Below are 12,328 nucleotides of genomic sequence, written 5' to 3' on the forward strand. Positions count from 1 at the left end.
AGTGATTTCCTAACTTTTTGACATTGTGACAGAACTAAATCCTGTTGAATAGACAAGACAATTAGCTTCCGCCTCACAACCAAGAGGTACTGGTGACAACCCACTAGGAAGATTAACCTGAGGTCACAGTCACAGTGACCCACTCAGCTCTCGCTTGAGAGGAAGTCCAGGGTCAAGGTGCCTCCCACCCATCCACCCCAACACTGGCAGGCAGACCCTGCATATCATGTATTCCGACGCTATCGGATTTGGACCAGGGTCATATATTAAGTCTCTCTTAACCTTGCTCCATTACACCACCACTCCTATTCTGTATTTCTCTCCCTCTCTTAGCCAGACCGTGTCTGACCCTTCCTTTTGACAGGCCAGCTCCACAGTGACGAGAGCAGGCCCTGCATGGCTCCATATGGATGCAATTATTCCAGGCATTTCGACCACTTCTAAAAATGCTAGCAGACACATTTCCAAAGGTTAAGCAAACATTGAAAAACACGCACCTTTGATCATATCTTATGGGACTTTGGCTGAAATGCACCTTTCGTAAAGACATTCATTCCGACTCAAATGGGGTCAATAGCAACTGAATCAATTCAAAGCTGCCAATGTATTCTGCATTATGACCTAAAAAATGAAGGCTAAATCTGACTATCACTATTGCCTGAGCCAGTGATTGATGTTAAATTGAACCTACTATACAAACATCATTCTGTAACATACATGGCCAAGTGTCTGCCACGGTACATCATTAAATTAGCCACTACTTTACCAGTCTGAGGGGTATTTAGTTGCACCTGGAATTCAAGCCACTGACTCATACCACTGAGTGGTGATGATGATTTGTGACTCTCACGTACAGACAAAGCTTAAGATATTAGTCTAGACTCTAGACCCCCACACTACACTGAGAGAGGTCTATTACGGGTGCTTTCCCAGGGATATCTCAATGCCTTACAGTCTGTGGATGGGAGTGGTGGGTTGGGGGAGGTTAGGAGGGTTGAGTTAGCAGGACGTGAATCAAAACAAAAGCAGTTGGCATGTTCCTGTGAGAGCAGCTCCAGCCACGGCTGAAATCTGGTCACTGTAACCCGAGTTGAGTCTGGGAGAGGGGCTCCCTCTGAGAAAGGCAACCCGTGTCCCGAGGGGTTCAGTCTGTCCAAATATTTGACCAAACACGCAGATAAGTGTCTGTAGCCTGCAGACAATCACAGAGCACTGCTCTCTCTGCTTGCTTTTCACTAAAAATAAGTTTGACTTAAAGTTCCAATACAAGTTGCTGTGGAGTTCATTGAAGGATATTTTCATGCTTGTTTTAGTATAGCAAAGTATGAAAAAGTATTGCACTCCCTCTGCAATATCGTTGGTCTCCAAATGGTGTGGGAATGAAGACACAGCATCAAAGTAAGTAGAAAACCCCTTAAACCAAGTGTTTCCACTGTAGATCATGAAGAACTTAAGCCAAGCAAAGTGGCCAGATGTTCTCAAGCCAATACTGGAAAAGCAAGTGGACCTCTCTTTCAAGGACTTATCATCCAAATCCCTCCTTTGGTCACAACAAAGGCTTTGGCGGGTTTTCCTGGGTCTCATTCCTTCTGTGGACAAATGCATTCCAGGCTGGCCCACAGAAGTCAGGGACGCGACCAGGCCTCTCCAGCTGGTCCCGCTGACCCTCCATAAATCATGTCTGCGGCCACTCAGAGCATAACACAGACAGACACACTTCAGAGCCATGCCAATGCCTCGCCTCGCAGGCTGCTGCCCTTTAGCAGGCAACACATTTCAGGTCAGCCAGGTCAGTGCCTTCCCACTGGGCACACACTGGTTGAATCAACGTTGTTTCCACATAATTTTAATGAAATTACATTGAACCAATGTGGCATATATACGTTTAATTGGCATCTGTGCCCAGTGGGTTATTTGTTTATAAACGAGAGGTACGTGGCTTTTTGAAGGTTGTTTTGGGGTGTCTGGAATAGTTCACAATATGTTCTTAGACTCTCCTGAAATAGTTGTGCTCCTGGATTTCCAGATAAAACAATACAAATGTTTATAGGGACTTGGAGATGAATGATTCTAGTATTTGTCTCTATTCTTAGTCTCCTCAGATCCACACTTGTTTGGTTGTTCTGCACTATGGGGATGATTTGTGTCCTTTGGTTGGTGAGTAGGGAGTTCTGGATAATCTAATGATGCACTGGAAGAAAATACTCAGTCCATTCCCAACTGTGGATCTAAGGAACATTATATACAGAGCCGTCAGAAAGTATTTCAAACCCCCTTGACTTATTCCACATTTTGTTGTGTTACAGCCTGAATTCAGAATGGATTACATAACTTTTTTCTCACCCATCTACACACAATACCCCATAACGACAAAGTGAAAACATGTTTTTAGAATAGTTTGCAAATCTATTTAAAAGGAATTACAGAAATATCTCATTTACATACAGTACCAATCCAAAGTTTGGACACATCTACAGTACTCATTCCAGGGTTTTTCTTTATTTTGAGCATTTCCTACATTGTAGAATAATAGTGAAGCCATCAAAACTATGAAATAACACATATGGAATAATTTAGTCACCAAAAAAGTGTTAAACAAATGAAAATATATTTCATATTTGAGATTCTTCAAAGTAGCCTTTGTCTTGATGACAGCTTTGCACATTCTTTGCACATGCTTTTCCAACAGTCTTGAAGGAGTTCCTACATATGCTGAGCACTTGTTGGCTGCTTTTCCATCACTCTGCGGTCCAACTCATCCCAAACCATCTCAATTGGTTTGAGGTCGGAGGATTGTGGAGGCCAGGTCATCTGATACAGCACTCCATCAATCTCCTTCTTGGTCAAATAGCCCTTACACAGCCTGGAGGTGTGTTGAAAAACAAATGATAGTCCCACCAAGCGCCAACAAGATGGAATGGTATGTCGCTGCAGAATGCTGTGGTTGTCACACCCTGATCTGTGTCACCTGCCCTTGTGCTTGTCTCCACCCACCTCCATGTGTCGCCCATCTTCCCCACTTATCCCCTGGGTATTTATACCTGTGTTTTCTGTCTGTCTGTGCCAGTTCGTCTTGTTTGTTCAAGCCTACCAACGTTTTGTGTCTCAGCTGCTCCTCTTTCCAGTTTATCTTTTCTCGCCCTCCTGGTTTTGACCCTTGCCTGTCCTGTCTCCGAGCCCGCCTGCCTGCCCCTCTGCCTGTCCCTGACCCTGAGCCTGCCTGCCGTCCTGTACCTTTGCTCCTACTCTGGATTATCGACCCCTGCCTGCCTTGACCTGTCGTTTGCCTGCCCCTGTTGTTACAATAAACATTGTTACTTCACACACAGTCTGCACTTAGGTCTACCTTGATACCTGATAGTGGTAGCTATGCTTGTTAAGTGTGCCTTGAAATAATCCAAATAAAGAAAAACCCTAGAATGAGTAGGTGTGTCCAAACTTTGGACTGGTACTGTAAGTCAATACTTTGTAGGTGCATATTTGGCAGTGATTACAGCTGAGACTTTCTGCCTTTTATAGCTTTCCACACCTGGATTGTGCAACATTATTATTGAAAATATTCTTCAAGCTCTGTCATATTGGTTGTTGATCATTGCTAGACAACATTGTCAGGTCTCGCCATAGATTTTCAAGTAGATTTAAGTCAAAACTGTAACTTAGCAACTCAGGAACATTCACTGTCATCTTGGTAAGCAATTCTAGTGTAGATTTGGCCTTGTGTTTTAGGTTATTGTCCTGGTGAAAGGTGAATTCATCTCCCACTGTCTGGTGGAAAGCAGACTGAACCAGGTTTTCCTCTAGGATTTTGCCTGTGCATAGCTCCATTCCGTTTAGTTTTTATCATGAAAAACTCCCCAGTCCTTAACGATTACAAGCATACCTATTAGATGATAGATGATGCAGCCACCACTATTCTTGAAAATATGGGGAGTGGTACTCAATAATGTGTTGTATTGGATTTGCCCCAAACATAACAACTTGTATTCAGGACAAAAAGTTAATTGTTTGCCACATTTTTTTGCAGTATTACTTTAGTGCCTTGTTGCAAACAGGATGCATGTTTTGGAATATTTGTTTTATTCTGTACATGTTTCCTTCTTTTCACTCTGTCAATTAGGTTAGTATTGTTGAGTAACTACAATGTTGTTGATCCATCCTCAGTTTTCTCCTACCACATCCATTAAACTCTAAGTATTTTAAAGTCACCATTGGCCTCATGGTGAAATCCCTGAGCGGTTTCTTTCCTCTCTGGCAACTGAGTTAGTCTACTGCATCTTTATGTAATACATGTATCACTAGCCACTTTAACTATGCCACTTTGTTTACATACTCATCTCATATGTATATACTGTACTCGATACCATCTACTGTATCTTGCCTATGCCGCTCTGTACCATCACTCATTCATATATCTTTATGTACATATTCTTTATCCCCCTACACTTGTGTGTATAAGACAGTAGTTTTGGAAATGTTAGTTAGATTACTTGTTGGTTATTACTGCATTGTCGGAACTAGAAGCACAAGCATTTCGCTACACTCGCATTAACATCTGCTAACCATGTGTATGTGACAAATAAAATTTGATTTGATTGATTTGATTTTGGAAGGACGCCTGTATCTTTGTAGTGACTGAGTGTATTGATACACCATCCAAAGTGTAATTACTAACTTCACCATGCTCAAAGGGATACTCAATGTCTACCAATAAGTGCCCTTTGCCAGGCATTGTAAAACCACTCTGGTCTTTTTGGTTGACTCTGTATTCGAAATTCATTACTCGACTGAGGATCCTTACAGATAATTGTATGTGTGGGGTACAGAGATGAGGTAGTCATTAAACAATCATGTTAAACACTATTAGTGCACACAGAGTGAGTCTATGCAACTTATTATGTGACTTGTTAAGCACAATTTTACTCCTGAACTTATTTAGGCTTACCATAACAAAGGGGTTGAATGCTTATTGACTCAAGACATTTCAACTTTTCATTTTTAATTACTTTGTAAAAATATCTAAAAAACATAATTCCACTTTGACATTATGTGGTATTGTCTGTAGGCCAGTGACAAAAATCTCAATTGAATCCATTTTAAATTCAGGCTGTAACATGACAAAATGCGGAAAAAGTCAAGGGGTGTGAATACTTTCTGAAGGAACTGTAAATGCACGTCAATGCAGCAACCGTAAATTGGTCACTTGAGTTCCCTGCTCACATTTTGTAATCGGGGTAATAAATAATAACCTTTTGACTTCTGACAAATTGTGCATGAATAATAGCATTACCAAATGCATATGCTTATGTCGAGTAATACTGCTCAACAGTAATTTGTTATGGTCACTTAAAATACAGTCCAGGGAGTATCAATCAAGTAAGAATCATGCCAAATCCAGCAAATACCAACTCACTACAAAGCCTGGGTTTTAGTGGAGGAAAGCGAATGATTGAGGCAGCGTTCTCAAGGCCCTGTCATGAAAGCCATCGAAGCAGAACAAAAATATGAGTCAAGTGAAATATTACAGCCACAATGCTATTTTTTTCCCCCTTTGACGTAAAATTACATTTAACAGAGACTATGAAGCCTTCAATGGATTGGATGGGAACTCAAAAGGACACGGGTGAGTATGGGAAGCACATGGCATATGAAGAAAATTCTGTGAAACTGATTGAAAAAGAATCTGTTTTGTTCCCTCAACATTATGGACAGCTTGAGTCAAAATGTGTGTTCCATTGGCTCTGGACCTTCGTAGACTCTGTGCCTTTATGACTGGGTTCCACTGGATGCTTGAAAGGGCAGAACTATGTCCCCTTTGAAACATCCAGTTCTCATTGCTACGGACAATACATCTATTGTCTGCTTCACCACCAAAGACTGAATCCTTCTGGTTAAAGTCTGATGAAGTTAGTGCGCGCACATCCAGACAATTTCACAGGTGCAATTTCACAGCTTCTAAATCTGGCGAAGACGGTTGAAAAGCTACACAGTGTAACTATATTTTTTCATTTTTTCCTATGAAATCGGACACTTGCCATGTGCCTGCAACATGCTCATCTTGACAGGGACTGGCAGTTCATGAGAACACTTGCTTACAAAGTCCCATAATAGGCTCCCTGTCCAATGGCTCCAAAGAGTGGATGTCGTGATGACTCTTCTCTTAACCGGCTGTTTCCATAGAGCAGTGAAATCCGGGGTACAGCAGCTGTGCATGCACTACCACAGACAGCTGGCTGAGACCCAGCTTTCACATCCACCAGGTTGCACACACACACACACACACACACACACACACACACACACACACACACACACACACACACACACACACACACACACACACACACACACACCAAGGCTAGATGACACACTCGCCGCCCAGCGCATTACGGCATGACGACAACCTGGAAGAGCTCACTCTAGAGGAGTCGCAAACCTGAAACAACAACGACGCGCTGGTTTCAATTAACACAACGGCCCTGGGAGCGAACGCTGTCTGAAACAACTGTGTCGATAGAGTGGGGGGGAGACCTCCCAACCCCAGATGATGTAATTTCTTTCCCTCAGAAGCATATGCTTTCTGGGTAAAGACGGGAAAGGCATGTGGTTCTTGCCACAACAGTAAGTGGGCTGACTTCTGCAACTGTGGCTTGCCTATCCAGGGATAACATTGCCTCCCGAGCACTGATCCTGGGGTGCTTTGCTTCAACAGTCTAGAGACGAGGCTGTGAATAGCACCTTGTTCATTGAACTTTTTTTGCCATTCAAAGCACATTGGAGTTTTGCAATGGGTATGTGAACAGTGAATGTGTACGGCTCCAACTGCTGATGGTTCCAGGAATAAATAACAGGTTACAAATCTCTAGTCACTGCATTTCCATATCTCCCTCTTCCTCTAATGCTTTATACCTATATACTGTATGCTGTTTGGCAGACACCTTTCTCCAAAGAGAATAACAGTAGTGCTTGCATATTTTTTCATATGGGTGGCCCCAGCGGGAATTGAACCCATGATCCTGGCAATGCCACCGCCATATGAAAACCCTTTAAATAACCATTTTTGGTTCCAGGTAGAACTCTTTACACAGGGGATTCAACATGGAACCCAAAAGAGTTCTACCTGGAACCAAAAATGGTTCTTCTATAGAACAGCCTCCTGAGCATGACAGGACCCCTCTCCCATCTCTTGCTGCCAGGTCCTTCACCTGAAGCTGCAACAAGGCTACACTGGAGAATTCCAGACCAACATTTTATACCTTTCAACATTTTGATTCAGCAATTATAACTGAAAAAATGTTTTTTTTATGACTAGCACTCATTTTCTTCACCAAAATCAACAGATCATGTCATATATGAAGGACATGATATCTGATTGCCATGGTTGAGTTCCCATGCCAGTGGATTCCGCAGCCATGTGAATAACTGCAAAGATGGAGATGTTTGGTGACGGGGCCAGAAGCAGATGTTCAAGAATCATGGCTGAATCCTAATTTGTAACGGGTGCTTGAGATTCACGCAAATCTCCCAATGACAGTTTTACATGATTTACTGTAGGTGAATGTTAAGTGAAGCTATTTGTGTGTGTGTGTGTGTGTGTGTGTGTGTGTGTGTGTGTGTGTGTGTGTGATAGAGCTGAGCTTCCTGCCCTGAAACAGCCAATCCCAGGGGATCCTAGTCTGCCCTGTGAAGGCATCCACTCTAACAGGGGAGAGGTAGAAAGAGAGAGAGTTTGGGTAGGGGGGTTTGGTGCATTAACAACAGCTGGAGCGGATGACCTTGGTTCCCCTGAAACCAAAACAAGGCTCTCAGTAGAACAGACCAGTAGGGCCAGGGGGTTCACTTTCCCGAGGGTCGCCCCACTCCACAACCGTCTGGCTCTGTTTACCCATTCACAGGGAAAGCACTTCCAGTCAGGGAGAGGCCCCTCTCCAGACAGTATGTGGAGGGGTGTGTGTATGTGTGAATGTACTTGTGTGTGTCATTGCCATAGAGATTGATAGAGGACTCTTCATTGTATCTGTCTCATTATGGCGTTTGTGACTGCACGGGCAACGCCATTGAGGCCATCTCCATTTTGAAGTAAGTCGTCCATTTTCTTCTTCTACTCCTTCTATGAGTTGGTAAACAAACTGAAAGGGTGCATATAAAGCCAAGGTTGGCGATTGACGGCAACCTGTTATGGAATGTTTATTCACAAGTATTATTCATTGGTTGATCCCTCTTGATGACCTGGATGGAATTATGTGCTCCTTCCTTAACCCATAGGAAGTCCCACCCAGTTGACTACTTCAAAATGGTGAATGTCCTCAATGGCGCTGCCCATGCTAAAAAGAAGCTTTTGGGCCCTAGAGTCCTCTATCATTCTCTATGGTCACCGCACAATGCCTCACAAATATGACAACAACATACTGTTTTTGGTACAATTGAAGGATAGAGTGCAGCATCATAATCAGGTAGCCACTGGAACATCAAGATATAAAAGATAGATAGCAGTGCATACAGACAGAAACAAGTAAACATGTCGTCCCCCACGAATGATACAGCGCCATTAACAATCATTTCACATCTTCATGACATATGCTTTCCTTCAGTAAGTTGACTCCTCAGAGCACAGAGGAGGGTCATCAATCCTATGTTCAACATAGCTACAGTCTGAACTGGGGAGCAGAGCCATGTTCTCTGTATCAGACACCAGTCATAAATCTGAATCCTCATATCGGTGACACGAGAACAGAGAAAACACAATGTCTTGGTCCATTAAGTTACAATAAGGAACCTTTTCCCAAGAAGAAGCCGAACAGTGAGTCCAACCAAGAGGGAGGACCAGTAAGTATAATCTGTCATTTAGAGCCAAGTTGAGCTTTTGATTCAGTGACTATCCCTATCTATTGTCTTCCATACACCACAGTCAGGAGATTCAATAAACAAAACAAAACAAACCACAAAAACAAAATGCCAAGCCAAGAATACAGAGCATGAGAGGGTGATGATCAGCCATTGTTTTTCAGCCTGGGGCGGCAGGTAGCCTAGTGGTTAGAGTGTTGGACTAGTAACCAAAAGGTTGCAAATTCAAATCCCAGAGCTGACCAGGTAAAAATCTGTAATTCTGCCCCTGAACAAGGCAGTTAACCCACTGTTCCTAGGCTGTCATTGAAAACAAACATTTGTTCTTAACTGGCTTGCCTAGTAAAATAATTGCTTTTCAGTCTGTGATTTTGATGTCATTCATAGCAGGGAGTTTAGGATGAATGGGTACACAATGGGACTACAGTTTTGACTGCAGTGCCCTTGTGTCATTTCTACCTCCAGCTCACCAGTTCTCTGAGTGTGAAAGAAGGAAAGAAAGACACAGACAGACAGACAGACAGACAGACAGACAGACAGACAGACAGACAGACAGACAGACAGACAGACAGACAGACAGACAGACAGACAGACAGACAGACAGAGACAGACAGACAGACAACACAGGTAGAGTACTCACCCTCTCTGCAGTTGTCGCCCATAAAGCCTGGGCAGCACCTCCACTCCAACGCCGTCACCTGGCGATACGTTAGCATGTATGTGGGCCGGACAATGGTCCTGTAACTGAAAGCAGAGCATAGTCACTAACTGGGGCAGATGTTCACTTCACGGATATAATTAGAGGCCTTTACAATGATTTCAGTAACATTAACAGCAGACAAAAGAGAGAATACATGGACCTCTTTACACGGGAATAACTAAATCAAAAGATGTTGAACCTGTCTATAACATAGGGATAAAATAACAATGCCGATCCAAGCTTAACACTATGACCGAATACAGGGAACCCACTAAAGTAGTCTTTCTGGATGGATCCCAAAGACATAAAATAACCAAACAGTTGCAAATCACACACATCTATATAATACATGGCTATGGTCTTACATTAGTGTCTGTTCTAGGAGCAATGGCAGACCTGGGAATACTGGAATGGGAAAAATCATATTCATATGCCTTAATGGTGGATGACTTGTTGCTCTGTGTGGTGGTCGAGGGAGTAAATCTGCCTTCTTCAATCAACAAACAAATAATATTTCCATGAGGCTTAATAATCAGTCATTAGACTGTCTGCAGTCAAAGCTGGATGACATTAAGGACTCTTTAGGCTACAAATATACAAACACCATAATCATGACCCCTGTGCAACGTCTGGCCAGACTCTTGGCCAGCTGAACTGAAACCAGAATCAATGACCTGCTCTTTTCCATCAAGATGGCTTTGTCTTCAGGATATGTAGAATTATGATTCAGAATACACTGTCAGCAAAGGCCACCAAAATGTATAATGGCACTTGACCCATAGCTGTCCTAAAGAGAACCAAGGGAAACCTGGAAATGGTAGCCATTCCCTCAAAGCGTTTGGCTCAGCAAGATGGCTGTAAGCTACTGCAACCCATTAGGATGTATATCTATACAGTTCTTTGATGGTGTATTGACATTGTGGGGCTACTGCACATGATCTTTTTAATTACATGCAGTGATTTGAGTAAATTATCCCTCAAAACGAGATGGTCGCAGTGCAACTCTGAAACCAGAACTTCTCATGTCTGAAGTTGTATTTTCCACTGCATGAAGGGCCTGTTGGAGTGAGTGAGTGAACTGTGCCGACCATACCTGATGAGGTTAGAACAGGGTCCCGGCCACCGGCAACTCTGAAACATACGCTGTACCAGCTTCTCTGTCCCGTTGTGCACCTGGCATGACACAGTCTTCGACACTGTGTACTGACACCAGTTCCTACCAAAGGAGACCATAGGGAGGCAAAGGTTTAGTGCGTGTGTATGTGTTTAAGTGTGTTTTAGTTTTAGTGCACGCGTGCGTGTGTGTGTGTGTGTGTGTGTGTGTGTGTGTGTGCGTGTGTGTGCGTGTGTGTGTGTGTGCGTGCATGGTATCTGGGAGATGGTGATCAAAATACAAGGCAGTCAAAAACATTTTTCCGTTTAACTTTGAATAATAAACCAAACATTTTTTTCCTATTCATCATTATTAAGGACAACTCTCTGGGCAGTCTGCTTTTGTCAATTGAGAAGTTTGGTGTATCAAGCCAAATCTAGACAATAAAAGGATGTGGGGATGTGAAATTGGAAATAAAGTTGTTTATAGTGTCATAAACTGGAGCTGAGAGGCAATTCACATACTAAGAGAGAGTATTCAATTTGGCAGCAATGTGCAACTTGAACGTCTGCTCCATTCATCCATTCCAATCCAAACCCAGAACCACATCTTAATACTTTCTTCCATTATTGCCAGTACTTCACTTCGTTATTCTTAGCGGGCAAGAAAATAGTTGTACCAGTTATACTTTTGTTTAAAGTCAACGCACAAGCTCATGCATTGTAGCATACAACTTCAACAGGGTTGATAACTATGTAAAAAGGTATATTTCTACACATCAGTAGCTGTTTAACATTGAACAACAACTTGAACTCATAATCACTTCTCTGATGAATATTTGCTTGAGGTCCACTTACCTGCGAGCCGCATTGGTGCCTGCAGGGGGTCCAGCGGTGTGTTCAGTGTGGATGCGTTGCAATGTCACACCTGGAAACTGATAGATAAACCCGGTCCCTCGTGACAGACTGGGTGAAAACATCCAAATACAGAGAATGCTAAAAATGATTGAACCTGTCATTGTCCGAGAATTTAGGTTTCTGTTCGAGTGAGAGGTTGAACACTACCTGTATTTTGAAGTGGACAAAGTTTGGAGACGTGCGTCTCGGAAGTCAAAGCCGCCGCGCACAAATATATCGTCCTAATATATCGTTAAAGTAAACGAATACCATATACATTTGCAACGTCGTGAGACATTCTGGAACCTACTGTTCTCCCAGTCACCGCCTTTGTCGTGTTGCTAGGCTTCTGCCTTCCAAGTCTGGAGGGATTGTCTGTCTGCAGCAGCGTCTGAGCGCTATACGCACTGTAGTTTGGGAAGCTCGACTCAGTCGTTTTTGCGCATGGTTTATTATTACCGCTGAGGAATGTGGAAGGGATAAAGTTCACCACCATCAACAGAATAGATGGTGGTGGGCTAGATATTAGGTTTACATGTATGGAATAGGAAGACATCAAACGTTATCCATACATCATTTACGAGGCACCAACATTAAAACATAGGCCACTGAAGTGCATACATTCACAGGTTCAAATCAAATGGTGATGCAAATCATATCGATTTCATTGGTCAAAAAGTGTAAAAAGTAGCAATTAATCTGAAGAAAACAACTAGTATTCATCAATAGCTCTTTGGCTCTGATATGTCACCAGGAGCTAGTTGCCTACATGCAAGAGTGCGTTAGACATTGTTACAT

The 12,328-nt window shown here is 42.8% G+C and overlaps 1 protein-coding gene across 1 annotated transcript in view; it reads right to left on the reverse strand.

The window, feature by feature from the left end:
- Positions 1–11,924, reverse strand: part of LOC115104661 (collagen alpha-1(XXVI) chain-like) — a 48,364-nt gene extending 36,440 nt beyond the window's left edge. Inside the window, exons 1-3 of the mRNA XM_029626013.2 lie at positions 11,492–11,924; positions 10,635–10,757; positions 9,482–9,585 (exon numbers count right to left, since the gene is read on the reverse strand). Coding sequence (XP_029481873.1) covers positions 9,482–9,585; positions 10,635–10,757; positions 11,492–11,652 — 388 coding nt within the window. The 5' untranslated portion in view covers positions 11,653–11,924. The remainder of the gene's footprint in view (positions 1–9,481; positions 9,586–10,634; positions 10,758–11,491) is intronic.
- Between the last annotated feature and the right edge of the window lie 404 nt (positions 11,925–12,328).

This window comes from Oncorhynchus nerka, linkage group LG22 (genome assembly GCF_034236695.1).
Source record: "Oncorhynchus nerka isolate Pitt River linkage group LG22, Oner_Uvic_2.0, whole genome shotgun sequence".
Taxonomy (NCBI): domain Eukaryota; kingdom Metazoa; phylum Chordata; class Actinopteri; order Salmoniformes; family Salmonidae; genus Oncorhynchus; species Oncorhynchus nerka.